At 46.5% G+C, this 27,262-nt stretch overlaps 4 protein-coding genes across 7 annotated transcripts in view; 2 read left to right on the forward strand and 2 right to left on the reverse strand.

The window, feature by feature from the left end:
* Window positions 1-893: 893 nt before the first annotated feature.
* Window positions 894-7,329, forward strand: LOC129358676 (galectin-9-like). Its single transcript, XM_055027753.1, has 8 exons — window positions 894-1,087; window positions 3,756-3,844; window positions 4,770-4,977; window positions 5,317-5,436; window positions 5,527-5,634; window positions 5,729-5,817; window positions 6,457-6,613; window positions 6,868-7,329. The coding sequence occupies exons 1-8, from the start codon at window positions 1,055-1,057 to the stop codon at window positions 7,012-7,014; spliced, it is 951 nt and encodes a 316-aa protein (XP_054883728.1). The 5' UTR covers window positions 894-1,054; the 3' UTR covers window positions 7,015-7,329.
* On the reverse strand, window positions 7,311-16,022 carry zgc:162872 (BAR_ACAPs and ArfGap_ACAP domain-containing protein). Of its 3 annotated transcripts, XM_055027749.1 has the most exons (22): window positions 15,787-16,022; window positions 15,671-15,707; window positions 15,481-15,538; window positions 15,250-15,369; window positions 14,921-14,974; window positions 14,791-14,849; window positions 14,467-14,650; window positions 14,348-14,392; window positions 14,176-14,271; window positions 14,030-14,104; window positions 13,802-13,905; window positions 12,706-12,757; window positions 11,360-11,460; window positions 10,925-11,215; window positions 10,782-10,851; window positions 10,520-10,614; window positions 10,371-10,447; window positions 9,828-9,967; window positions 9,636-9,745; window positions 9,444-9,554; window positions 8,999-9,060; window positions 7,311-8,706 (listed from the first exon to the last, which is right to left on the reverse strand). In XM_055027749.1, the coding sequence occupies exons 4-22, from the start codon at window positions 15,364-15,366 to the stop codon at window positions 8,558-8,560; spliced, it is 1,992 nt and encodes a 663-aa protein (XP_054883724.1). In that variant the 5' UTR covers window positions 15,367-15,369; window positions 15,481-15,538; window positions 15,671-15,707; window positions 15,787-16,022; the 3' UTR covers window positions 7,311-8,557. The 3 variants fall into 3 exon arrangements, 2 of the variants coding, with proteins under 2 accessions (XP_054883724.1, XP_054883723.1); XM_055027748.1 differs by having other exon boundaries at window positions 15,671-16,022; XR_008605820.1 differs by having other exon boundaries at window positions 8,653-8,706; window positions 9,842-9,967; window positions 15,671-16,022.
* A 443-nt stretch (window positions 16,023-16,465) lies between these two features.
* ilkap (integrin-linked kinase-associated serine/threonine phosphatase) lies at window positions 16,466-21,102 on the reverse strand. Of its 2 annotated transcripts, none has more exons than XM_055027751.1 (10): window positions 20,806-21,102; window positions 19,634-19,729; window positions 19,394-19,511; window positions 19,184-19,290; window positions 19,023-19,116; window positions 18,854-18,941; window positions 18,631-18,764; window positions 18,016-18,135; window positions 16,786-16,867; window positions 16,466-16,693 (listed from the first exon to the last, which is right to left on the reverse strand). In XM_055027751.1, exons 1-10 carry the CDS (start codon window positions 20,846-20,848, stop codon window positions 16,553-16,555), a joined length of 1,023 nt encoding a protein of 340 aa, XP_054883726.1. In that variant the 5' UTR covers window positions 20,849-21,102; the 3' UTR covers window positions 16,466-16,552. The 2 variants fall into 2 exon arrangements, with proteins under 2 accessions (XP_054883726.1, XP_054883727.1); XM_055027752.1 differs by having other exon boundaries at window positions 19,611-19,729; window positions 20,806-20,830.
* A 759-nt stretch (window positions 21,103-21,861) lies between these two features.
* The window catches only part of LOC129358988 (latent-transforming growth factor beta-binding protein 4), a 33,864-nt gene continuing 28,463 nt past the window's right edge, over window positions 21,862-27,262 (forward strand). The window contains 4 exon segments of the mRNA XM_055028296.1: window positions 21,862-22,153; window positions 24,020-24,090; window positions 24,341-24,884; window positions 26,575-26,771. Of these exon segments, the coding sequence (XP_054884271.1) occupies window positions 21,966-22,153; window positions 24,020-24,090; window positions 24,341-24,884; window positions 26,575-26,771 (1,000 nt within the window). The 5' untranslated portion in view covers window positions 21,862-21,965.

The following is a 27,262-nucleotide window of genomic DNA, read 5'->3' on the forward strand; positions in this document are numbered from 1 at the left end:
TGTCACAGTGATGGTTACCGGGGCTTGCTCAGGGAGGTTGCTGTGGATCAGCCACTGTGCATTGCTGTTGTGGGACGCCTCCCTTTCCCATATGCCTTTCCAGTATTGTTCAGTCTCCAGCCTTGGTGGGTCTGCTCTGTTGTTATTACCCTGCCATTGAGAGTACACCTTAGCTGGTTGAGTGGAGAAGAGCCGGTTAACTTTAAACCAAAAATGTTACTTTTAATCTCAAGTTTATATATATATATATAATTATTATTATTATTATTGAACTTTCTTTAAAATTTGAAACTGGAAAATTAAAAATACAACAAAGTTTAGTAGTTTTTATTTTTAAGCTGAACAATTATTTTTAAATTGCAGAATTTTATTCTTATTTTTTAAGCAGTTACAGTGAAGATGTTTATATACTTACATAATTGTTCATTTTGCCAAAATATTGTTGAAATATGACTTTTCTCCTAGTTTGACTTTGATCTCGTCTTTCTCGTCATGAATATTCTCATCCAAGTTTAGTCTCATGAATTTGTTTCTGCTTTGAATTACAAAAATACTTTCCAAATTAGAGTTTTTTTCACTTTCAGAAATTTTATTGTGATAAAAGTTAAACGTTTCTGCTCCAACGTAGTTCCATAGCTCTGGGTAAACAATAGCCAGGCGGTTCTCCAGGTTTCTGAGTTACGACGCGATAAAGACTTTATGGTTTTACTGACAGCTGTGGAAACCCGGTCCTGGTACCGGTCCGTTTACCTTCTGGTTCTGTGAATAATGAGAATTTTCTGCTCAAGTGAAAAATCCATAAAAACTGAAATTATTTGGTTTCACATCCAGATTCATCTGCAGCTTCATGTTATTATTGCTGATAACGGTTCGGCCAGACTGGAGCTACTGGTTCCAGTAACTTCATCGGAACCGACCCTTCTGAGGAAACGCCTCCCACTGCTGGGAAACCGAAACTTTAAAAGGCTGAACCTCCGAACCTCCTCCATTTTACCTCAAACTCCGCGAAGGACACTTGCTGCTCCACAGCCCGGTTCTGGTGTCGGTTCTGCTCATGGCTTTCAACCAGTCTCCGTTCTACAACCCGGTCAGTAAAGTTTGATTCTCATCGCTTCATGTTTCCGTTATTACAGCAAAGTGCGTCGTTTCCTGCATCCGCTGCATGGAGGGAACCGAACCTGCAGGGAACCGAACCTCCTGCAGGTTCGGTTCCCTGCGGTTCGGTTCCCTGCAGGTTCGGTTCCCTGCGGTTCGGTTCCCTGCAGGTTCGGTTCCCTGCAGGTTCGGTTCCCTGCGGTTCGGTTCCCTGCAGGTTCGGTTCCCTGCAGGGGAAACATGAAACAGCTGGGATGCTTCATGTTCCCTGATCCAGATGTTTGCTCTCAGATTGGTTCTGAATCCTGCAGAAGTTTCTTTGTTTCCTCCTGAGGAAAATTTTCACTTTGTGTCAAATTCTGGAGTTTTAAGGAGTGAAATGAAAATATCCATCAGTTAATGTAACATGAGATGAAAACAGATCTTTATCTCCAGGACAAAGCTGGTTTATGAACACGAGGTCTCACTCCGACATGAACTCTGGGACCGTTTCAGTGACTCCTCCAGGAAAACCTCATTATAACATTTATGTAACACTAAAACTGACACTAAATGTGCTTCTGTTTCTGTTTCCTCCACTCAATGTAAATAATTAGCATCTCTATGCTAATGGTGCTAACAGAATAACTGACTCTGGGCCAGAGGTCAGGGGTCAGGGTCTGGATCTTCCTGAAAGCTCTGGATCAAAATGACGACGAATCAACTAAACAACTTTTATAAGCTGCAGTTTGTAACTTTGATAAAAATTGTTTGTCTTTTTACATATTTATTGAAAATGTTGTGAAAGTTTGTTTTGTGTCATTTAATCTGAAAAGACCAAACTCCTCCCTGTTCCCTGAGCTGCTGCTGTCTGACAGCAACCAATCAGATCCAGGAGGCGGGGCTTAGCTCTGCCAATCACCTCATGACAGCGTTGATTATCTCTCATCACAAACATGGAAACAGTTTGAATAATTATGGGAAAAAACTATTTTTTAAAATAAAAGTTACATCCTGCAGATTTAAATATGGAAACAATAAACATGAGCTTTTTATTGTTTCTTTGTGCATAATTACAGTTTAATAATATATTAAATGTTGTTTTTATGACCAAAAGAAACCAAATTAGAGAACAGACAATGTGGTCTTGAAAGCAAATTAATTTTTACGTATAAATTGTCTCATACTTTCATAATCAAACTTTCCAGAATAAAACTTTCTGCAATTCGTTGGAGCAAAAACCTTCATGTGAAGCTGCAGAATCAGACAGGAAGTAATGAAAAAAACAGGAAGTCAAGCAATGAAAGATGAAAATGAACAACAGGATGAGATGAAACCGAAAGAAAAGATCCAAAAATATTAACATAGGAGATAAATAAAGCAGTTTTGGTCAGAACCGGGCCTGGATCAAAACACACCTGAAACCATTTGGACTCTGATTTGTTCAGCACATTAAAGAGTTTCACTTCCTGAAAGGAGAAAACCCAAAATAAAAAGTTTGGTTTCTCTGCAGTCACCAAGAAAAAGTCAAAAGAGCCTCAGTTTGAGCAGAAACAGGCTGGAGTTCTGATGAGTCCAGAATGATATCCTGGAAAAATAGAAAGTAAATGTCTGATCTGCAGCAGCTGCAGGAAGGATCTGCGTTAACGCTGCTTTATGCACCGCGGATGCAGCAGAACGGCACTGAATGCACGTTCATCTGAGTGTATTATTAAAATATTAATAAAGGAGTAAAACAGTGAAATCCATCCTGATTTCTCTCACCGTTTCTTTCTCTACGGAAGCCCATTACTGCCATCAAAGAAAAAATACAAGCTCAGCAGGAAGTCAACAAGCTTCAAAATCATAATTACGAGAATAAAAGTCATAATTAAAAAATCATTTGTAATTATTAGTCTACTCATTCTTGTAATCATTATTTTTATAACTCAAGTTTCATAATTAAATGATTAAAGTTCATTTTCAACGCCATAAAACAAACATGGAGCTAAAACCACAAAACAACCTGAAAAACGAGAAAAGGAAGAGAAAGAGACGCAGCTTCATACCAAACATCCATCAATTCACGTTATTTCAAAAAATACATATTTTAATCTGATCATCCATCCCAGTTATCAATCAATACATGAAATTCAGTTAATTATTCAAATTTGTTTCCAGGAAGGAATCAGCCAATCAGAATGCAGAGAGAAAATAACTGAAAACATGAAGCTAACAGGAAGTAAAGCAAACAGGAGAGCAGTAGGAAAAGAAAGTGAGTGAAGGTGGAGAATTGTTGCTCAGCCTGTAGCAGTATGACGACACAGAGCGCTCCGGATGACCCCGAGCGGAAAGAACCGAGCGGAAACCAGAACAGAGAGAAAGTTTGACTGAAGTTAATCAATGAACAGACGGAGTCGTTCAGCCTCCTCCAGTTCATTTCCCCCTGCAGTGAATCGAAGCAGGCGAGTAACAAAACTCAACTGTCGGCCATTTTCTGCTCCGATGCTGCTGAGAGTTCAAACGAATAAAAAGTCCCTGCAGCAGCTGGAAGTCTGGAATTTGAAACGGAAAGCTGAGTTTCCTGCCAGTCATTAGCAGAGCAGCTGCATCAGGCTGATAGACAGAAGCCAGTTCCCACAGTGACCTTTAACCTTTGCCCTGCCGCTCTAAGCTAAACGTTCTCTGCTGTCGATCTGCAGCCGATCCCCTTCACCGGATCCATCCAGGGCGGCCTGCAGGAGGGGAAGTCCATCATCATCAGCGGGCGCGTCACTCCAGGCGGGGACAGGTCCGTCCGCCATCTTTAGCTTCACTCACATGGATCATTCTGACTGGTGTGAACTGGTCTGAACTGGTCTGGACTGGTCTAGACTGGTCTGGATTGGTCTGAACTGGTCTGGATTGGTCTGGTCTGAACTGGTCTGGACTGGTCTGGACTGGTCTGGACTGGTCTGGACTGGTCTGAACTGGTCTGGATTGGTCTAGACTGGTCTGGATTGGTCTAGACTGGTCTGAACTGGTCTGGATTGGTCTGAACTGGTCTAGATTGGTCTAGACTGGTCTGAACTGGTCTGGATTGGTCTGAACTTGTCTGGACTGGTCTGGTCTGGACTGGTCTCGACTGGTCTGGACTGGTCTGAACTGGTCTTGACTGGTCTGGACTGGTCTGGATTGGTCTAGACTGGTCTGGACTGGTCTGGATTGGTCTAGACTGGTCTGAACTGGTCTGGATTGGTCTGAACTGGTCTGGACTGGTCTAGACTGGTCTGAACTGGTCTGAATTGGTCTGGATTGGTCTAGACTGGTCTGAACTGGTCTGAACTGGTCTAGACTGGTCTGAACTGGTCTGAACTGGTCTGGATTGGTCTGAACTGGTCTGGATTGGTCTGAACTGGTCTGGATTGGTCTGAACTGGTCTGGATTGGTCTAGACTGGTCTGAACTGGTCTGGATTGGTCTAGACTGGTCTGAACTGGTCTGGATTGGTCTGAACTGGTCTGGACTGGTCTAGACTGGTCTGAACTGGTCTGAACTGGTCTGGATTGGTCTAGACTGGTCTGAACTGGTCTGAATTGGTCTAGACTAGTCTGAACTGGTCTGGATTGGTCTGAACTGGTCTGGACTGGTCTGGTCTGAATTGGTCTAGACTAGTCTGAACTGGTCTGGATTGGTCTGAACTGGTCTGGACTGGTCTGAACTGGTCTGTGTCCCCAGGTTCAGTGTGAACCTCCAGTGCGGCTCCAGGAGCGGCGCGGACATCGCCTTTCACTTCAACCCGCGTTACGATGGCGGCCATCCCTACGTCGTCGCCAACAGCTTCCAGTTCGGCAGCTGGGGATCCGAGGAGAGGAAGCATCAGGCGCCGCTGCCCAGCGGCAGCAACTTCACCCTGCAGATCACCGTCAGCCGGGACTTCTACCAGGTCTGCACTGCAGCCCACCAGAACCCCACCAGAACCTGACCAGAACCCCACCAGAACCCCACCAGAACCCCACCAGAACCTGTTTTCTGTTTACTCCAAACTGGAGGTCGTGGAAACCCAGACTGAGCTTGCAGGATGTTGGTCCTGACGGTGACCTTGTTGGTCCTGATGGTGACCTTGTTGGTCCTGATGGTGACCTTGTTGGTCCTGACGGTGACCTTGTTGGTCCTGACGGTGACCTTGTTGGTCCTGACGGTGACCTTGTTGGTCCTGACGGTGACCTTGTTGGTCCTGACGGTGACCTTGTTGGTCCTGACGGTGACCTTGTGTTCCCTGCAGGTCAGTGTGAACGGCAGCCACTTCATGGACTACCGGCATCGGGTTCCGTTCCAGCAGGTCGACACCATCGCAGTCGCTGGGAAAGTGGAAATTTCCTCCATTTCCTTTTCCACTCCAGTGGTGAGCAGAAATCATGTGGCGTTCAGGGAGCGTGGGAGTTTGAGGTGGTGATGCAGCTGTAGGGACTGAAGCAAAGTGTTTGCTGTGCAGCCGTTTCCGCAGCAGGCTTTCCCAACCCAAGCCGGCTTCCCGTCCTACCCTGGCTTCCCCGCCCAGCCTGGATTCCCAGGCCAGCCTGGATTCCCCCCTGCAGCGCCTGTGAGTTCAGATGAAACATGAACCTCCTCAGTCGATGTTTTAGCTCTCAGAGATTCGAGTTTTCTCACTGGAAGTTTCTTCTCCATCTCTGCAGGTTGTTCCGTACAAGAACTTCATCAGCGGCGGACTCCAGCCCGGCAGGACCATCACCATCCAGGGCGTCGTACTGCCCAGCGCCACCAGGTGAAACCAAACCTTCATCATGTCACAGCCACAGGTGGAAACCGCTAACTGAAAAGCTAGCTGCGTTACCACGTGCTAAAGCGCTATACCTACACACAACTGAGCAGAATCTAAAGCTAATGCTAAAGCGCTGTACCAACAAGGTACTTAGCAAAAGCTGAAAGAAATGAACGTCATCAGCACAATATGGAGCTGATCCTGTTCCTGCAAACGTTCCTCAGATGACGACATGAGGACTCATCAGTCCCTCAGTCCGTCTCAGGAAAACCTGTTTCTATCAGTCGGATTTTCAGGATTTAGAAATGTTGACTGATTCAGGAGAAAACATTGACCAGATAGGAAAAGAACCGACGTCCGGCGTTTCCTGAAACCGGAGCAGAACTTCCTGCTGATGAAGCAGGAAGTTCTGCCGGTCACAGTCTGTCAGGAGACAATGACTCGGTCTGAAGTCAGCAGAACCGGAGAACCTGACCAGAATCAGAGAGCAGAATCAGAGAGCAGTTCTGGTAGGTCGCGGCTTCCTGCATCCTCAGTGCACAAAGTGGCGTCATGGCAGCTCCTTGTTTATGGAAAATCTGTGTGTGACTCAGATGAAAGGTTTGACCTTCATGTCTGACATTAAAAGCTTTTCCCTCTCAGGTTCAACGTGAACCTGACGCACCAGTCTGGCATCGCTCTGCATTACAATCCACGATTCAACGAGAACGCTGTGGTCCGAAACACCAAGCAGTGGGACAAGTGGGGTTCTGAGGAGCGCGGCGGCGGCATGCCCTTCCACCGGGGGCAGCCTTTCACGGTACGACGGCTACAACAGGGACCCAACACTCCACTCCTGTACTGGGATCACTGGTGTGGAGCTTGTGCTGCCAGTTTCAGTCACGTTCCTCAGTCATGGAGAATCAGCAGGGAAAGCAACCGAGTTAAAATTTGTCCAATGAAGTTTTATCTTTAAATGTGGAAACAAACAGTTTGAATGACTTTCCTTCATCAGTTCTGATAGAAAACCCAGACAGCAGCTGGGATGACCTCTGTGACCTCTGCTTCTTGCAGCTGACCGTCATCTGTGAGAACAACGCTTTCCGTCTGGTGGTGAACGGGATGCAGGCCCACACCTACCGCCACCGCTTCACTCCGCTGCAGAACATCAACGGCCTGGAGATCGAAGGAGACATCCAGCTGACCTCCGTCATCGTTTAGGTTCTGATCCGACAACCCTGAAAACCTGGAACCTCCTGCTGTTAAAGAAGCAGGCTGTGGTGTTCACTGCCATCTAGTGGTCAAGCTGTAGATGGCAACCAAACCATCTCTTGAAGGACTTGTTGTTTCATGTGATAAAAATGACAAACGTCTAAATTGGTTTCTGTTTTTGCTTCATTTATTCACTTTGTTTCTGCGTTCATTGAATGTAAGCAGCTTGTTTCTCAGACCCCCTGCGGTGCTTCAGCTCACGCTTCATTCAGTATAATCCATTTCATGGCTGCTTCCAACATTAATAAAACATGTCATAGTTAATGAAGGTTCAGTGGATTTACTCATTCTGGTGTCTTAAAGAAAAGATGGCTGCCTCTCCAACCCCCTTTATCACGTTACCTTTCGTTTTTTAACCCGTAAAGCAGCGGTGGATGTTTGCTGCAGTAATCAGGACTTCCATGGTTCTGCCAGCAGGGGCATGAAAACGTCCTGTTTGTCCCCAACTCAGATATTGAGATGATTTTCTGGATAAAAAGCAGCTTATCTGTTCCTGCAGGTCACTAATGAACTTCTCTCCAGAAAGTTAAATATTCCCAGAGCTGAAGATTTTATCACATAAAACTAAATACGACAAAAAGACGAAGTTCAACATGTGGCACATGTTGAACTTTGTGCAAAGAGAGAGGAGCTAACTTTTCATTTAGTGATTAAGCTAACTTTGAAAGCATTAGCACACTAGCATTATCGCACTAGCATTAGTGCACTAGCATGAGCGCACTTGCATTAGCGCACTAGCATTAGGGCACTAGCATTAGCACACTAGCATTAGCGCACCAGCATTAGGGCACTAGCATTAGCGCACTAGCATTAGCGCACTAGCATTAGCGCACTAGCATCAGCGCACTAGCATTAGGGCACTAGCATTAGCGCACTAGCATTAGGGCACTAGCATTAGCGCACTAGCATTAGGGCACTAGCATTAGCGCACTAGCATTAGGGCACTAGCTAGCTTTTTCTGAATAGATTCTAAATTGTTAAATGACTGATGATGAGTTCAAAGTCTGTAAAAGTGTCAGACTGAGACCTCCTGTGTATTTTGCAGCTTGGTTATGAAAGCAAGTCGGTTCTGATCCGAGGCGGGAAGGAAACAGAGGAACACAAACAACCTCTGGACCCGTTCAGAACCGGTTCTGACTTTATTCACCAGGAAATGTTTCTAACATTCTGGATTCTCATGATTAACAACAAGATGAACAATCGGGTTAGTGTTGATCTCCTTCCAGAACCAGAATCTCCTGGACCCAACCAGCTGAGGTTCTGGGCTGAACCGGGTCGGTTGGGTTCCTCTGACCAACAGAACCTCAGCGTGAATCCTCCAGGCCAGTTCTGGTTCTGGTGAAATGATCTGAACCGTTCACAGTGATAAAAACCCGTCTCCTAAAGAAGCAGAGAACCGGGTCGCTCCGGATCAGAACTGGGAACTCTGATCATCGTCATCCTCGCTGGTTTGGTCCAAAGTCTCTGAGACGTTGCCATGGTTACTGGAGGGTCAGCAGTGGCTGCTCTTATGCCCCCCTCCTTCATCCTCCTCCTCTTCCTCGCCTCCTCGGCCGAACTGCCTCCTGCTGAGCCTCTCCGGGTCGTTGGACGCCATGTCACTGAAATCCTTGAAGATGTCCTGGAACGTCTCATCGTCACCTGGGAGACACAACAGGGACTCTGCTTAACGAGCTGATGAGCTAACGAGCTGATGAGCTAACGAGCTGATGAGCTAACGAGCTAAGTAGTCAGCCAGGCAATTAAATAATGAGGCACTTAAAGCAATAACTTAACGAGGTAAGGAGATGTTAACGAGGGACAGAGTGAAACTGAGGCAATTATGTGACAAAACAATTACTTAACGAGGTGATTGTATAATGACACAATTAGTTTATAATATCAATTAAGAAGGAAATGAGTTAACGAGATTCTCCTTAACGAGGCGACTGACCTGTGGTGCTGAAGACTCCCTCTGAATCTCTCATCTCCTCGTTCATCCGGGCCATTCGCAGCCTGAAACACATCCGGCTCAGACCCATCAGAACCGACCCGTTTAAGTGTGCGTATCCCTTTAAGAGCTCAGGAACTAGGTGTTCTGTGATTGGTTCTTGTAATTGTAGCTGCCAATAGCAGCAGAAATGTGAATATTAATCACCAGACAGGAAATGTTTCTCATTATCGAGCTTATTAGATTAGCTACGAGCTAATGAACACCAGAACCAGCTGAGATCCATCAGAACCAGCTGAGATCCACCAGAACCAGCTGAGATCCATCAGAACCAGCTGAGATCCATCAGAACCAGCTGAGATCCATCAGAACCAGCTGAGATCCATCAGAACCAGTTGAGATCCAGAACCTAAAGATAAGACATGATGAAGATGAAAGTTGGACTCACAGAGTGACGATGTCAGCATTGGCAGTTTCCATGGCAATAGCCAGCGGGTCCTGCCCCTTCTCGTCCACAGCGTACTGATTGGCTCCTCTCTTCAGCAGCAGACACACCTGACTGTGTGGTCCAATCAGAGTGAGGCGTGTTGGCCGTTAAGTGTGAGGATCGGTGTGTTCCAGTGAGTGTCGGTGCAGTTACCCCGTGTGTCCAGCGGTGGCAGCAGCGTGCAGCGCGCCCCGCCCCCTCAGGTCTCGGTGGTTGACTTTGGCTCCGTTCAGCAGCAGGAACTCGCAGGCCAGCAGCGACCCCTGCAGGCGGCAGGCGGAATCGCAGCGTCAGAGTCAGAAACTTCGCATCGGATCGACAGAAAACCGTCGGAACGTCTCTCACTCCGACCGCCGCACCGATCAGCGCCGTCCGCCCCTCCTCCTCGGCGACGCCGCCGTTGACCTCCGCCCCTTCCGCCAGAGCCGTCGCCATGGAAACCAGGTCTCCGGCCACAGAGGCCCGGTAGAGTCGGAGTCCCGCCCCTTTTTGAGACGATGCAGCAGAATCACAGGGGAACATTAGCGATGCGCTGAGTCACTCTTTTCACTTCTGTTATCTGAGGTTAAATTTATCCCAAAACCAGAAAACAAACCTTTTATTATTTTCAATCACAGACAGAAATATATTGAATTATACATTTATTTGAGATCAATGTTTTATTTTGCTAAAGACTTTAAACTCTGGAGCCGCTCAGAGCACAAAGCATAGAGTTAGACTAAATAGATCCGTCCTCAGACACTGATATCAGAGCAGCAAGTCTGACCTGCTGACTGTGACCCGGTGGGCCGGGTTGGACCTTCACTGAGGAAGATGCCATCGGCTTCGTGTCAATGTCTGTCAAAAGTCTCCGGACGGGACGAATACTTCAGGGACAGTGGGACGTACCGGCTGCCCCTGCAGGGCGGCGCTGGACGAATCTCTTCTCCACATATTTGTCCCGGATCCACGCCTCCCGCTCCGACCTGCGGCACAGAGCGGCGGCTCGGATCAGAACCGGTGGAAACGGAACGGACCCTGCAGCAGAACCGGCTCACCTGGGGCTGTCGGGTCGGGGCTTGACCCGGCCTTCCTCAGAACACCTGGCCTCGTAAATGGCGTTCACCACGTCGTTCCCCAGAATGCACAGCAGCTGAAAAACAGGAAGTTCCTGGAGGGTCGTGTTTCTCTGAGCGAGCGGCTTACGGCTACAAATGGGTTTCAACATCACAATCATCGCTTCAGAACTGGACAGTTGAACATCCAGCAAAATTCACTGCTGACTCTCTGAGCATTATCGCCGTTGGCAGCTTTCCGTACCTTCAGCTGCTCCGCTTCCCAGGAGTCCAGGGTCAGGGACCGCACCTTGGACAGGTGGACGCCCAGGCTCCTGGGACACAGAGACACAAACTCAGAATCGCCAAAAGAACCCGGCTCCATCAAAACCTAGCGCTCCAGCTCACCTGTGGATCCCGGAGCACTCGATGCACACTGTGGCTCCCAGGTTGACTGCGGCCCAGCGCGGCTCCGGCTCACCGCAGTCGCAGCACCGCTGGTTCCCGGGGCCCCCGAGGGCCACGCCCAGCGCCGCAGGCCTCTGGAGGGGTGTGGCCGGCAGGGGGACGGGGTCTCCGGTGCCCGGCAGGGTGAGGCGGGCGTCGCCACGCTCCCGGTACGCCAGGTCGATGCTGCCCTGCAGCGCGGCGAGCCACGCCTGCTGCAGCGGCTCCGAGTCGGCCTGCAGGGTGCAGCTCCTGACACACAGACAGTGCATGAGCGGGGCCTGCGGCACCATGCTGCAGCACCACGCTCCTGCACAATGGACCGTGCTGCTGGACCGTGCTGCTGCAGCATGCTGCTGGACCGTGCTGCTGCAGCAGCCGCAGGCGGCGCCTTACTTCTGGACGGACAGCAGCTCGAAGCAGAAGCGGCGGTCCAGATGCTCCGCCGGCTTCACGGCGCACAGACGAAGGTCCTCAAACAGGACGGCAGCATCATCCTGAGGGACACGTGACATCATCAACAACAGTCGCTATGACTCTGAAACAGGCTTTCTGTTGTCATGGTTACGTCCACTTAGTCCAGTTTAAAGGGATCCATGACCAGTTATCAAAATGAACCTTATTGGGAAATATTTAGGCCAACATGTTCAACTCGTCCTGGATCCTTTTAAAAGTGCAAAATATTTCAGAAACAAGGAAGTTCAAAATGTTTTACATTGTAAAAACGAATCAAACATTTAATTCTGTCAAACGTCATCAATTTATCAAGCAAATACAAATATGCTGATCAATAATCCATACATTATAAATCTAAGGCAACACTTAGATTTTAGGTCTATTTCTATCCTTGATTTAAAGGGGCAGTACTACGTGTTTTCCAACCACTTAGACATTCTATAGCATAATCTAATATCTGTTATCTTTATTTCTTATAAAAACACTATAAATATGAAATATTTTACTTCCTGATTGAATGCCTTGAAATTGGGCCTGTCTCTTTAAGAAGCTCCGCCTCCAGGAAGTTATCCCAGTATGACTCCTCTATTCTTCTTTAATGTTTTTACCAGTGTTGCTCTGAGCAGCTGCTCCTGTAAGGAGCTCAGCAGCTGTTTGCTAACTGCTGCTGGCTAAGAGTGGGAGGAGCTGCGCCTGGAAGGCGGGGCTACGTCCACCCAGGCGTTTTGCACAGCTGAATGGTTCTCATGGAGATTAAAGGCTGAAGGTTTCTCAGGTTTTGGGCTGTAAGAACTGCAGCTGCTCTGACTCTGGATGTAGAAGCACCTCCGGTTCTGAATGAAACTCCAGAACCCGGATCCCATCAGAACCTGAACGTGTCAGAGAACAGACTCACCACGGAGCCGCCGCTCACTGCCTTAACGCGCTGTCTTCCTGGAACGGGAGCGGGTCACATGACCGACAGAGAGCCGCCAGATTGGCTGAACAATTTCACAGAATCTCCTGATTTAACATTTATGATTGGAGGATCTAAACTCTGGATTCTGGATTTGAAACAAGCAGATTCTGGATTTCTGGAGGTGAGTGAATCAGCAGCAGCGGTTTATGGATCAGAACATTTTCCAGGATTTATGAGGAGATCAGATTTTCAGTTTGATCAGCTACATTAGGTCAGAGTTTGTGAATCATAAATAATGTAAATGTGCAGAAAATTAAACTGAGGACGACTTTAGAAAGGAATCAGCAGACGATCTGCTGGAGGTGAGCGATTCCTGGGAGGATCTTACCTTGTGGGACTTCCTGTAGGTCAGCTGATTGTCTCTGATGGAGAACCAGCACCTGAAGCAGAGGAAACATCGGAGGAAACATCGGAGGAAACATCGGAGGAAACATCGGAGGAAACAACAGAGGAAACATCGGAGGAAACATCGGAGGAAACATCGGAGGAAACAACAGAGGAAACATCGGAGGAAACATCGGAGGAAACATCAGAGGAAACATCGGAGGAAACATCAGAGGAAACAACAGAGGAAATATCGGAGGAAACATCGGAGGAAACAACAGAGGAAATATCGGAGGAAACATCAGAGGAAACAACAGAGGAAATATCGGAGGAAACATCTGAGGAAACATCAGAGGAAACATCAGAGGAAACATCAGAGGAAACATCGGAGGAAACAACAGAGGAAATATCGGAGGAAACATCAGAGGAAACAACAGAGGAAATATCGGAGGAAACATCTGAGGAAACATCAGAGGAAACAACAGAGGAAACATCGGAGGAAACATTGGAGGAAACAACAGAGGAAATATCGGAGGAAACATCAGAGGAAACATCAGAGGAAACATCGGAGGAAACATCAGAGGAAACATCAGAGGAAATATCGGAGGAAACATCTGAGGAAACATCAGAGGAAACATCAGAGGAAACATCGGAGGAAACAACAGAGGAAACATCGGAGGAAACATCAGAGGAAACAACAGAGGAAACATCGGAGGAAACATCGGAGGAAACATCAGAGGAAACATCAGAGGAAACATCGGAGGAAACATCAGAGGGCTTCAGCAACGTCTGCACAAATTTACCTTCAAACTAAATGTTTAGTTAGTTTAGCTAGCAAACTGAAAACTAAATACAAATTTTTATCTAAATACATATTTAGGTAAGTAATTAACTACAGTATTTAGTTTGATGAAAATCTTTTAGCTTTCTGAAGAAATATTTAGCTTCACACTAAATACTTAGTTTGCCAACTAAATATTTAGTTTTGAACTAAATAACATGATGAAAATAGGAGTATGACAGGTGAATCCCTGTGTTTCCTCTTATGAAATTATTGGTGTTAATTTTGACTTTCCAAACGGCGCCCCCTGTCTCTGTACCTCTTCCAGGTCTTGGATTTCCTCCTGGAGCGTTTGAACAAGTAACCCTGCATGATGTCGCCGCTGTCGGGACACGAGCTGACCATCGGCTCGCCCGAAGCGTCCTGAGGAAACATCCACTACGTCACTTCCTGCTGACCACTCACATCTTAAAGTAGACGACCAAAAACAGGAAGTAGCAGTGGGAACGCAGCGCCGCGTTCGCACATCTCATTTGCGGCTCTTTACCCGCTGCTGCACCAGCAGGTGTCGGTTCTCCAGCTCCTTCCTCTTAGCGGCGCAGGCGACAGAAAGCTGAGACAGCTGAGGAACAAAAAGCAGTTCAGATCGTCCAACAGGGGTCACCAGAGAGGTCAGAGGTCAAAGGTCAGAACCTGAGCTCCCATGCTCTTCATGCTGGGCTCCAGGTCTCTGAGCAGGTCGAAGCCTTGGTGAAAGAAGGTGAACTGGGCGTGGACGAAGGAGAACACCTGGGAAACCAGACCGTTAACGCAGCTCACAAAACGAATAAAGTTTATTATCCAAAACGTTGCAGAAACGACTCACAGAGTTCAAGACGTCGATGTTCTGTTGGGTTTTAAAGGTGTTGAGCTGGAAGAGAATCAGAACCAGAGTTAAGAGAACCTAAATGTCGACTTGGTTCCCCCCTCCGGTCTGCGTCGCACCTGTAGGCAGTAATCCAGGGCAAAGTGCTGGTAGCACTTCCGGGTGGCGAGCAGCAGGTGGCTCGCCTGCTCCGCATCGGCCGCCTTGTGGCGAGAAACCTGGGCGTTCTTCGCCGCCGCCGTCTCCAGATCCTCTCCGATCCGAACAAACTCCTTCCTGGTGTCGGCTAGCTGCGGCCGGAACCTGGGAGGGACAAAGAGCAGGACCGGATCAGGATCCGATGAGGACTGTGTCAGGATGTGATCTGGTTCAGGTTGGGTGGACATAAGACCACGACCGGATCAAGACTGGATCAGGATCCTGGTGGATGAGGAGCGACTCACTGTGAGCTGAGGCTGGAGAGCTGCTGGATGATAGCTCTCTGCATCTGGTCCAGCAGCATCTGAGGAGCAGAGGTCAGAGGTCAGCCAGACAGTTCCAGCTGCCAGAGAAGAAGACAACAGGAGGACTCACAGTGTGGAAGCTCAGCATCTCCTGCAGACCCTGCTGGAACTGGTTCAGGCAGCTCTGTGGAGCAGAAAACAGGAAGTCAGACACAGGAAACAGGAAGTCAGCCACAGGGAACAGGAAGTCAGCCACAGGGAACAGGAAGTCAGCCACAGGAAACAGAAATTCAGACAAAGGAAACAGGAAATCAGCCACAGAAAACAGGAAGTCAGCCATAGGAAACAGGAAGTCAGACATAGGAAACAGGAAGTCAGACACAGGAAAAAGGAAGTCAGACACAGGAAACAGGAAGTCGGACACAGGAAACCGTCCCAACTATTCAAACTACTTCTCACCGTCATCACCGACTCCTTCTTCTGATACAACAGGAGCTCAGCCAGGCCGCTCAGAAACAGCTGATTGGCTGCGTTGTACGCTTGTCCCGCCTCCACCATCTTCCCGCAGAGCTTCATCACCTGATTGGTCAGAGCGAGTGAGCAGAGAGACTGTCCATCCAGCAGCAGGTGAAGGTTTAACGTTAGAAAAGTTAAAAAATTAGGAAAAACCAGATTAAAACCAGAGCTTACCTTATCCAGATGAGTCTCCAGCAGGGAAACATCCGCCTCAAACTGATCCAGAGTCAGCCTGAAGACATAAAACGTACCATCATCATCAGGGTAACATGGAATCACGTTCTGGGATTCTTCAGCTTATAATCATTAACAGCTGAATTAATCTCTTATTTATTCATCATCTCTGAGTAAAAACAGAACTTACCTGAACTCAGGTGAGTCCTTGATGCATTCCTCAAAGTCTAAAAGAGATTCCATGACGTCACACAGGATCACTGGTAACGTCACTGAGTCTTAATAAAGTTTATTCAACATCCTAACCGTTAGTTAGCAGTTAGCCTGTTAGCTCCGTTGCAGAATCCGCTAACTCCCGGCAATTCGTGCCTTTAAAATGACACTCGGTGGACACAAACCTGCGCGGAGCCTTTGTGAGAGCCCGGTCCGATCCGCATACCGGTTCGGTTCGGATGAAACTGAAGCTATGTGGGCTTTCTGTTGTTTTATTCCCCTGACAGCTGTCTCCGTTTTACTGTCAGATAACAACCCGGTTTAGTTGGCGTCGGTTCAACAGAAAGCGACACCCGGCGGCCGGGAGTGGGACTGCAGCCACAGAGCGCCAATAGCACGACAAAATAAACATTCAACATGTTTAAATATTACTGAAGTTCATAATGTAATTCAGAAATCTAATATATAATTTCAAAAATATTTTTATAATCTTGCCTGATTCATTAAAATTTTAATTTGGGAAAAAGAAAATCACAAAGGATTTAATGATTAGAGAAGCCTTAAAAGTCTTTGAAGCAACAATTTTCTATGTAATTTTGCAATATCACACCTAACAACCTAAAATCTTTCAGTCTCAAAATAATTTTCTTTTTTCATTTTCAAAGCTCCAGAATATATAAATTCTCTATACATACATTTATAAGCTCTGATTTATAAAGTTTTTTCTTGAATGCATCATCTGAGTCAATCAGAAAATCTAAAGGACACAAAATAAAGGAAAAGGTTTTATTTTCAGACAAACGAGACATGCAGAGTGAAGCTGGCAGGATGCTGCTCCTGCTGTTGGTTCTGAGCGCGCTCAGTGGCAGACAGAGACCAGGATGACGGTGACGTTGTCGGCGCAGCCTCGCCTCACCGCCTCGCTGGCCAGCTGCTGACAGGCCGCCTCAAAGCGCAGCTCCTCCTCCGTCAGCTCGTCCTTCTGCTCCACGCTCGCCTCCTGCAGGAAGACACGGGAGCTATGTGACCTCACTTCCTGTCAGACCTGAGCCGTATCCAGGCGGATTTACAGCTTCGACTTGGTCATCACACCTGAAGGACGCCGAGAACAAACTTGACGGCTTCGTCGGCTGAAAACACTTTGAACAAACCGTCACAGGCCAGAAGGATGAACCTGCAGAAAAACAGGTTTATTAATGTTGGAGGACATTAATCTGTTCATATTTACACAGATTTGGTCATTTCATCAAAGTCAGGTGAAAATGTTAGTGTGAACAAATGTTCTGCCAGACCAAGATCTACACTGTGTGCTAACGTGGTTTCAGGCGTGGCCTGATCTGGTGTCGTCACACACTGTGTGAAGGTTCATTCCCACAATGTCCTTCAGGTCTAAAACATCTGATAACTTCAGCTGAGTGGGAACAGCAGGGCATACAGAATGAACAGCAACGCTACACACACCTAGCATAATGCTAGCAGCTGTTGCCATGGTTACATTCAGTCTCATGATAAAAATATGAACACAATTTTCTTCAAATGAAATTTTATTTCATTTCAAGCAGAAGACACTTGACAGAACATAAGTTGAAAATGACTTCCTGTTGTTCAGGTTAGTGACAGACGTTTACCTCCAGCGTCACAGGAAGAGATCTGGTCATGTGACCTTTCACACCACATACATCAAACTGATGTTGCTGAGAGTAGACGCACTATTGTCTTATTTTAAAACTTTAATTGGCTGCCAAAAGTCAAAACAAATTTTCTTTAGAGCTTCTAGACGTTAGAAAAATGTCTGGCAACAATTGTTGCCGGTGGGATTAAACGGGTTAATGAGATTATCTGTTCAAACACAAACATGTTTGATCACTGCCTGGTTTTAGTCTGGTTTCTCTTGCAACAGTTTTCCACCCGATTTTGAAGCGTTTTGTTTTTCCTCTAACTTGAGAACTAGAATATAATCCAGAATGATCTAGAATATCGCCTCCTGGTGGCAGCATGTTGGAGCTGCTCGGCTCTGATTTCTTCTTTTTGACTTTTGTTCATCATTTCCTGGCTGAATATTTGCCAGTTTGGAAAACTATTCTTTCTTGTTATAGACGCTGAGCAGCTGAAATGATTTGTGTTTGAGTAACCACGGCAACAACTGTAAGCAGCTGATTAGCATCTCAAATAATCCCTGAACTTTGACCCTACAGAGCTGAAAGATGGATGCAGAGAGAGAAGGAAGACGTTCAGTGGATCATCCTGACTCCAGGATCTCCTCCCTGCTCCAACAGGCGGTCGGTGTTTCGGAGCAGGGAGCGTGTGCGGCTGCGTTCTTGCCTGTCATTGGCTGTGAGCTGGCACCTCCTCACGTCCGGCGTAGAAATCACGCCGCAGCGTTTGTACTGACCGTCTCCGATGGACCGGGACACTTCCAGGACGCCGAGGACGCGGCCGTCCCTGTGGGACGGACAGACAGACGCCGGTTTACGCTGGACGGGTCTCTGCAGTACTCCCTCATTCTTCTGTTTCAAATCCGTTTTTTTGGTTTTCAAATAATATTTTTAATACAATTCTTTTCCAGAATAAAATTTTATTTCATTTCTCAGGTAAATTTTTTCAGTATAAAATTTATCAGTTTCAATTCTATGTCTTTTATTTCAAAGTGTTTTATTAGTTTCAAATGATAATATTTTTGACAAACCATTCGGCCCTAATGTAGCTCCGTATGACTCAGTTCTGTAGGGAATTTGGAGAAAATGGCTGGATGCGGCGCGTTTATTGGTTTTAATGCACCGATACACAGTGAGCTGATACTGATATTAGTATTACTGTTATACACAATAAATATTATTGATATTTCCTATATGACGCTGTAAAAATTGTTCCCACGGCTACCATCACCTCTATGCTTCCGGTAAACCTCCCACAATCCTTTGCGGCGCGCCAGCTGACCTGACGGTGCCTCCGGCCCTCTGGATCCTCATGCGCTCCTCGTAGATGGTCGGGTTGTGTTCCTTACTGAGCGCCAGAGTGACCGACTTCCTCTGGCCGTCGACGGCCGCCGCCTCCGTTCGACACAGCACCGCCTGCAGACACACAGCAGCTGCTGCTCAGCGGGGCCCCCTGCAGGGCCCCTGCGGGGCCCCTGCGGGGCGCTGTGCCGAGCCCGGCTCACCCTGCTGTCCCCCAGGTTGGCAGCGTACACCGTGTCGTCCACCACCAGGACGCAGGTGGCCGTGGAGCCGTCCTTCCAGGCCGGCTTCCTGCTCACAGAAACAAGATGGCGTCTCAGCAAGCGTCCCCTGGAGCTCCTTCAGCTCCAAGCGTTTTGCCTCCAGTCTTACTGGCTGGAGGCTTTCTTCAGGAAGTCCTCGTCTGTCTGCCGGAACGCGTCCAGGAGACACTTCTTCAGCAGCTTGTCCAGATTCTCAGCGTCTCCTGGAACAGAGACGCCATCAAGAAGCGTTCGTCAGAAGATTCCATCTGGGCAGGAAGTGAGACTCACCTGAGGGGAATTTCCTGGCCAGGTTGAGATGAAGGTTTTCTGCAGCAAAGCGAGACGCTCGAGCGCCGCCGTGACCATCAAACACGGCGAAATACGAGACACGAGAGCTGCGGAGACACAGAAACACCCAGAGACTAAATCCTGTCCACCTGAACCAGAGCAGGTCAGGAAACAGGAAGTCAGTCAGACTGGAAGTGGAGGCGGTCTTACACGTGTCCCGGCAGCGAGGACAGACAGCTGCTCATGTCGGGCATCAGTACGTGGGCGTCCTGCATCTCGTCGCGCTCGCCGCGCCGTGCGGCCACGTAGCCTCTGAGCCGGGGCAGACCTGCGGCGGACAGACGGACGGACGGAGTGGGTCGGCTGCTGCCTCGCCTCCTCCACTCGGCGGCTGACAGCTTCATGAGAGCAAAGGAAGAAAACAAACATTGTGGTGGAACAGCTGAAAACCTTCTCTACAAACTTTCTTGATCTCCTCCTCCTCCTCTTCATTGTCTCGCCTCCGTTTGAACCTTCTGTCCTCTTCATGCTGAGCTGGAGGAGCAACTGGAGACAAAGAAGACGTTTAAAGACAAGAATGTGATTCAGGTCACCAAGCTAACATTAGCATAGCATCAACTGGCTGAATTCAGCTTATTTTGGTCTGACCATCAACAGCTGAGCAGCTCAATAGAATCTCTTTACAGAAAAAACTAGAATTGGATTTTTTTTTCTGTTTCTTTTTGGCTTCAAATTTGTTTTTCAATTCATTTTTGTCTCTTTCAAATTTTCATTCCAATTTTCCACCAGGTTCAAATCTTTTTGTTAATATCTTTTTCAATCTCAAAATAGTTTTTTGCTTGAAACCTTTTTCATCTTTAAAACAAATTTTCAATCTTTTCTTTCACTGAAGACAATTCTGGATATTTCTGTTGAATTGTTTTCTCAGTTTCAAAGTTTGGCTTGGCGGCTCAGGGTCGGAGTGCAGAGTCTCACATTCGGCTCCACATGATGCAGGTTTTCGAGTTGCACCGATACCAAAACTTCAGTTGACATCGATATCCAATATATGGCCGATATTAATTATATTTTGATTCCTTTCAACATCATCAAAATAATGTGACCACCAGCTTACAGACCTCCCTGTTGGTCATGTGACCAAACAAACAGACCAACTCTCTCCAGAAAAGCAGCAACATGATGGGAATAAACATCACTATTGACCCAGCTTCACTTATCAGCCCGATATCAATACATCGGACCGATCTCGATACATCGGACCGATATCAATACATCGGACCGATCTCGATACATCGGACCAATCTCGATACATCGGACCGATAACGATATGTCAGCTACCCAAACTGATTTATCTGATTTTCTTCAGCTAAAGTCACGTTAACACTTCCGTTCTGCAGAACCATCACTGGCTTTGGTTTGGACTCAGTTTGGTTCCGGATTCGCTGTAGATCAGTTAGTTCATCATTAGATTTCTGCAGCAGAACCAGAGGTTCTGGTTCTGAGTCCACTGCAGATGTTTTCTTTCACCAGATGCATCAATGAAAAGCTGGTTCCGGCTGCTAAACGCGGTCTGGTTCTGGTACCGAACCGTGCCTTATCTCAGCCGGTCGCTGTGGACTCACCGGACGTCTGTGTCGGTTCTGGTAGGTCGTCGAACAGGTCCATTCTTCTTCTGGAACAGCCCAACAGCTAACAGGCTCGGCTAACTAACCTTCAGTTGGGTTCCGCTGTGTGTGGAAGAGTTCTGACCCGGTCCACAAACAGCTCGGGTCCAAACCCGTTTATACTTTAAACCGGTTCCGCCGGTCCAATAGTGACCAGGTCGTCGGGTTCGTCCCGCTTTAGCGCAGGAAGTCAGGCTGCGGACCGAATTCAATGGTTAGCATAAAGCTAGCTGGAGCTAATACAAGTTCCGGTCATTTCTTTCCAAATAAAAGCTCGTTGAGTTCTTGAAGTTATTTCAAAATAAAAGCTTCCGATCTGCAAAAGGTCTTTTTCATTTTTTTCATACTGAAAAAAGTACTTTTTTCAGAATAAAAGCTTATATTTACATTTACATCTTTATAAGTGTCTTTCAAAAATAAAGTAAAAATAGTCTAAACCTTCACATTAAAATGTTCAACGATTCTTACAAAATAAAAGTTAGTATTTTATAATTACTATAGTTTCTTTCAAAAATTAAAAAAGAAATATCTTTACAAATGAATATTTTTGCGCATTTTATAGAAGTCTTTAAAAGTTTAAAGAAAAAAATAAACATTTTGCAGTTCAAATTAATCACAGTTTCTTTCAGAATAAAAGACATACATAAATGACATTGAACATTACAGACTAAAAGCTGGAAATAAATGTCTATATTATTTAGTGACACATTGATCTGCTGCCACTCTGATATAAAATATCAAACTTGTCAACTTGTTTTCTGTAAATTTAGTTTCTACTTTCCAATAAAATGAAATTCCACACTTTATTTACTCTGTTATAAATGATTTATTTCTCGGCTTTCACTCCTTTGAAGGATTCAGGTTCGGGTTCGGGTTCGGGTTAACCCCTGAGCTAATTACAAATGATGCTAACAGCATTAGCTTTGGTAGTCGCTAGAAATGGTCAAGAATCTGGTGCTGACATGTGGGTCCGGCCCTGGTGCCTGGCTCAGTTTGCTGCGGCCCTGGAGCTGCGCCCTGTCTGTGCAGACTATCCCACCGCAGCGGTGGCCGTGAACGCATCACCAGGAGGTGACTGAGGCCGGGCTCCGCTCTCAGCGCAGTCTGGGGCCCTCATCATGCGGCTGGGGCTCCTGTGTCTGTGGACCGGCTGGATGCTCCGGAGCGTCGCGCCGCAGCCGGAGGACGGAGGCCCGCGACCCGGCGAACAGCTGCAGGCCGACCCGCAGGGAGTCCGGACCGGGTTCCGGAGCCAGAGCCCCGGAGAACCGGCAGGTGGAGCCCGGAGGAGAGCAGCTCTGAGCGGGTGAGCAGCAGCAGGAACACCGGGACTGAAATAAAACTTAGTCTGTAACTTTTCTTTATTAAATATAAAACATCATCTGATGGACAGCAAATTATTATCTGAACACCTTTAATCTTGTTTAGTATGCTCAATGAATCCTTTAATTTCTGAGCTGATTATTTGTTCAATGTTTGGACATGAATTATGAATCATGTTTATGTTTCTTGTGTCTTTCACTTATTCTGATGCTGAAGAGTTTTCAGTTTCTTCTGTTTGTATCTGAGACTCACAGCTGAAGAGTGCGGATGGCTCATGCGTTTTGTTTTGCTGCAGCTTAATCATCTGACCTGCTGCAGGTGCGGAGAGAAATTAAAGGAAAATTCTGCTGTTCATTTGTTTAGCTCTCACTGCTATGGCTTCGCTTCCTGGAAAAAGCTCAACAAGCAGATCTACTCGTCTGTTGGTGTTTATTTTAAATATTTTTGAGTTAATTTTGTTATTTTTAGTTGAGTTCAGGTTTGAATGGAGAGACACGGGCAGCAGAAACTAACCCGAGAGACAAGGAGCCGAGGCAGCGTAAAGCTCTGCAGGCGTTGAAAGGTTAAAGTCGCAGCTGCTTCCTCTGAGCGGAGACAGACTGGACAAACTGGACAAACATCTCCTCCTTCTGTGGTCAGACAACAGATGAGCTCTTGCTTCCTGGCGTCCTTCCTCCACCAGGAGGCGCCACTGCTCTCTGTGCTGCAGGCCAGAGACATCAGGCCCGAATCTCCTCCGTCCGCCGCTTCACACACTCGGGTCATTCATGGACCTGCCAGTCCAGTCGCCCGGAAGAGAACCGGACAGCTCGTTCCCACCGCGACCCGGGAGCCTGAAGGTCAAACTGTCTGTGGTTCTGCGGTCACCGGGTCCAGTTCAGATCCAGGCAGCTGGCCTCCTCCGCTTCAATACGACCAGCACACCGTGAGTAATGACTAAATCCTCTGCTGAGGCCGGATCCGAACTCATGAACCCGAAACAACAACATGGACGCCACGCATTCAGGGACAGAACCGGAACCAGAACCTGTGAGCCGGAACCAGCAGAACCCAAGAGAGGATCTGAAGAACAACGCAGGATGGATGGATGAACAGATGGATGGATGAACAGATGGATGGATGAACAGATGGATGAACAGATGGATGAACAGATGGATGGATGAACAGATGGATGAACAGATGGATGGATGAACAGATGGATGGATGAACAGATGGATGAACAGATGGATGGATGAACAGATGGATGAACAGATGGATGAACAGATGGATGGATGAACAGATGGATGAACAGATGGATGAACAGATGGATGAACAGATGGATGGATGAACAGATGGATGAACAGATGGATGAACAGATGGATGAACAGATGGATGGATGAACAGATGGATGAACAGATGGATGAAGATGGATGAACAGATGGATGAACAGATGGATGGATGAACAGATGGATGAACAGATGGATGACGGATGGATGAACAGATGGATGAACAGATGGATGAACAGATGGATGAACAGATGGATGAACAGATGGATGGATGAACAGATGGATGAACAGATGGATGGATGAACAGATGGATGAACAGATGGATGGATGACGGATGGATGCAGTGTCTCATACTGTGCTTGTCGGGTTGTGATTCCAGTTTTAGCCCAGTTTTCTCCTCGGCCCAAAGGGGGCGCTGTTTGGACATGTGCTCATTCTGGCTGTCGGTCTCTGAGCTGATGGTCCGTCAGTCTGCAGACACTCAGGTTTCGCTTTAGCCTCTGACCTGAAGGTTGAGGCATGATTCACACCAACTGCTCATAACTGAAGTGTTTTAAGACCATAAATGATCCTTTTCTCTGCAGACTTCGTGTTTGTGGAGGTCGATGTTGTCTCGGCTGGACAGTGTCCCCTAAAACCAGGAGGTGCACCAAGCGTAAGCATTTGCTTTCTACTTTGGGATTCATTTCATTTTAAAGTCAGGATTCCCAGCTCTGCCTTTCTGGCTCCATGTTCCAACCTTCTTGCCCTGTTAAGAGATTCTGTGACTGTTAATCATATTTCATTTCCAATAGCCAAGTGTCATGATATGGTGTCTCTATGTAGCAAACATTCCCAAACCGTCATCCTTCCACCTGCTTGACTTTTGCTGGAGTCTGGATTATAACTGTCCTCTTTTCCTGCAGCCAGATGTTTTCCTCCCTGCCATAACGGATCATCTTGTGGACTTCCCAACAACTGTCTGTGCAGGAAAGCTTCCTATGGGATCCGTTGCCAAGTTTCCAAAGTTCCTCTTCCAGTGGGAAGACCTCCAGAGACATCCAGCCGTCCTGCCTCCACAACCACAGCAGCTGGGCCAATCGGGTCCCGTCACAAACCTGAACCTCCAGGTTCATTTCAGAAGCCATCAAACGGTAACGACTCTGGTCCTCTGGAGTCTGGACGTCTAGCAGGTCAAGCTGAAGGCATGAAGGGGGAACCAGGAGACGTTACCCGAAGGTTTCTGAACCCAACGTCTTCTGGAAGAACAGGTCTGATGAGGGCAGATCCAGATCCAGACAGGAAAAGCTCGGGTTCAGAACATGTTCTGGAGTCGACGCCTCACACTAACAGAGGAAACAGGAACCCGCTGAGATCCGAGTCCCTGGAGCTGCAAGCAAGTCTGGAAGTTAAAGAGGATCCGACTGGAGCAGAGAGGAGGCCAGAGCAGAGGAAGAGGCAGATCCCGAGGTAAAAGTCAAACCCTCGTGACCTCTGACCTCTGCTCATCATCTTTTATCTTCAGTGTCTTCCTACCTTTCAAACCTGTGACTGTCCTGTTTCCTGTCCACTTGTTCCCTCGTCTGTCTCAGTTCGTCTCACAGCTCAGTGCAGTTTTCTGTTCAGCCAGCAGGGGGAGACTGTCACCTGTTCTATACAGTAAACCTCATTATTTTCCTCTGGACTGAAACAGACAGCTGCGGTGTCTGGCTGCAGATCCAAAGGGTCCGAAAGGACCAAAGGTCAGTAGTTCTGCAGGGTTGGACCGAAACACTCGACTTTGAGTTTCCGTCAAGCAGAAGAGAAGAAAGACCCGATTGTTTGTCTGTATGAAGTCGACCAGCTGACTGGGATTTCTCTGCAGCAGAGTGCGAAATGTAGATGAATGAACCAAATCTCAATGCTCTGACTGACTGGTCAGAGGTGAAGGTCAGAGGTCAGAGCCTGGGTCATGACGGCGTGTGGGAAGATCTGGAGGGATTCTGTCTTTCAACGTACCAACTGTGGACAAAACGTCCGTCTGAAACGTTTGGAAGTAATTCAGGATTTATGAAACTTATTATGAGGTTTTCCTTGGACTTTGACTGTTCCATTTCAGTCCAGAACCTTCCATTTTCAGATGAATGGACCAATTTCATGCTGTGAGTCATTCAAATCACTTTTTGCTGCCCCAACACAGAAAACATCACAACAGCATTTCAGTTTGTTTGGTAAAAAAACAAAGAAATTCAGATAAAAATAAGGATTTGACTCCAGCAGAGGGATTCTTAAAGAGCTGTTGGCTGAAAACTGGTTTTCTTGTAAATGATCAACATTTGGCCCGTTAGTTTCTGATGCCTGAGTTAAACTGTAGAAATACATCAGCATCCTGGACTGTTTTAAAAGACCGACTGCATCATAAATTGAATCCTCAATTTATTCTAGCTTGTTGTTTTAATTGCTTTTGCATCTACCTTTATTTTGGAGGGATTATTTGAGTTTGGCTGCACAGCTGCTTTGTGTGATGTGATTTGTAAATATTAGATGATTGATAATTTGATCAGTTGCATGAAGCTGTGAGGCTCTAACTGCTGATGCAGCTGGACACGTTTTCATGTTTTACATGTTTTACAGATCAATAACTTCTGCTCATAAAATATTAGGTACTACAAGTAGATTTACTAACAAAGTTTATGCATTCATCTTCATTTTGTCGTAATTGGAACCAAAAACATTTTCCTCAAAATATAGAAACTTTGGGACTTCTTCATGTTTCTCACCTATGATAGTTTAAAGATCCATTTTCTACAAAAATGTTAATAAAATTGAAATTGTTTAGTGTATTATTGATTAGATAAAATGAAAAAGTACCAAAAAAAAGCTTGTTATAAAATGTTTGTAGCTCCAACAGATTATTGAATGACTGTTGCTGTCCCTGTTGATGGTACATACTATTTCCTTCCACTCAACTTTCTTTGAATACTCTTAACTTTTCAGAATGTTTTGATTTTTTGAGATCTGGATTTTTGTATTTTCATTTTCTGTAAGCAAAAAATAAAAGCTTGAAATATTCAACCCAAAAATTCAGAACATTTTGATAATATTAAAATGTTTTAATCTGGATTTGATATTAAAATCCAGATTCCTGTTTGTGATGGAAATATTTCTGTGTGTGTGTCAGTCTGAGGGAGGCCCAGTCTGTTCTGCTGAGAAACTCTTTGTCACGAGGAGGAAGAGGAGGCAACATGGCCGCCCTGCTGATGAAGCACATAACAAGAGAGAAGAGGAAGCTGCACACACTGACCTCTTCATTCTCCTCTTCCTCCTCTTCACTAACGATCTTCCAGAACCAGAGAGGTCGCCTCGCTGATCCTAAAGGTCAGTTTATCACTTTTCTGTTTCCTGCTTTGAAATTATTATTAATTTTCCTTCCACACGTCGTTTTCCTTTCTATAAATTGATTCTCCATGATTGTTAAGATAAGTAATAAGTCAGCCAGTCGTTTACTGACTGGTCCAAGAAGGAGGACGTCTTTGTGGAGGTCAGAGGTCAGAGGAGAATGGCTCAGATATCTACTGTAAAATTACACCTATAGGACGCACTTCACTATAAGCCTCAGGTGACCTTTGAGTTTTTAAAAAAAACGTTTTTATTATAATTATTAGACTTTTGCTTTATAAAAAACAAATTGTGGAAAAACAATTAAAAATGCTCTTCTGTGTCAAAAGGTTCTGCGTGAGGGAGCCACATCCGAAACAAACATGCTGTTGGTTTTTCATAAGCTAAATGTGGCTAAAGCTTAACAGCATTTAAACTGTTAAATTGTGAATTAACATGTGAAAAAGCTGTAAATTAGTCGCGTCGCAGTT

The sequence above is a fragment of the Poeciliopsis prolifica genome, unplaced genomic scaffold (assembly GCF_027474105.1).
Source record: "Poeciliopsis prolifica strain line A6 unplaced genomic scaffold, Auburn_PproV2 SCAFFOLD004, whole genome shotgun sequence".
In the NCBI taxonomy this organism is placed as follows: Eukaryota; Metazoa; Chordata; class Actinopteri; order Cyprinodontiformes; family Poeciliidae; genus Poeciliopsis; species Poeciliopsis prolifica.

Coding starts and splice junctions, on each gene's coding strand:
- LOC129358676 (XM_055027753.1), top strand. CDS start 1,055: ATGGCTTTCAACCAGTCTCCGTTCTACAACCCG. Junction 3,845..4,769: donor GTCACTCCAGGCGGGGACAG/GTCCGTCCGCCA, acceptor CTGTGTCCCCAG/GTTCAGTGTGAACCTCCAGT. Junction 5,437..5,526: donor TTTCCTTTTCCACTCCAGTG/GTGAGCAGAAAT, acceptor TTTGCTGTGCAG/CCGTTTCCGCAGCAGGCTTT.
- zgc:162872 (XM_055027748.1), bottom strand. CDS start 15,723: ATGGAATCTCTTTTAGACTTTGAGGAATGCATCAAGGACTCACCTGAG. Junction 14,393..14,466: donor CCCTGGATTACTGCCTACAG/GTGCGACGCAGA, acceptor ATTCTCTTCCAG/CTCAACACCTTTAAAACCCA. Junction 10,448..10,519: donor CCCCGACCCGACAGCCCCAG/GTGAGCCGGTTC, acceptor TCTGTGCCGCAG/GTCGGAGCGGGAGGCGTGGA.
- ilkap (XM_055027751.1), bottom strand. CDS start 20,848: ATGGACCTGTTCGACGACCTACCAGAACCGACACAGACGTCCG. Junction 19,730..20,805: donor AGAACCGACACAGACGTCCG/GTGAGTCCACAG, acceptor CTTTGTCTCCAG/TTGCTCCTCCAGCTCAGCAT. Junction 16,694..16,785: donor TTGTTCTCGGCGTCCTTCAG/GTGTGATGACCA, acceptor GTCTTCCTGCAG/GAGGCGAGCGTGGAGCAGAA.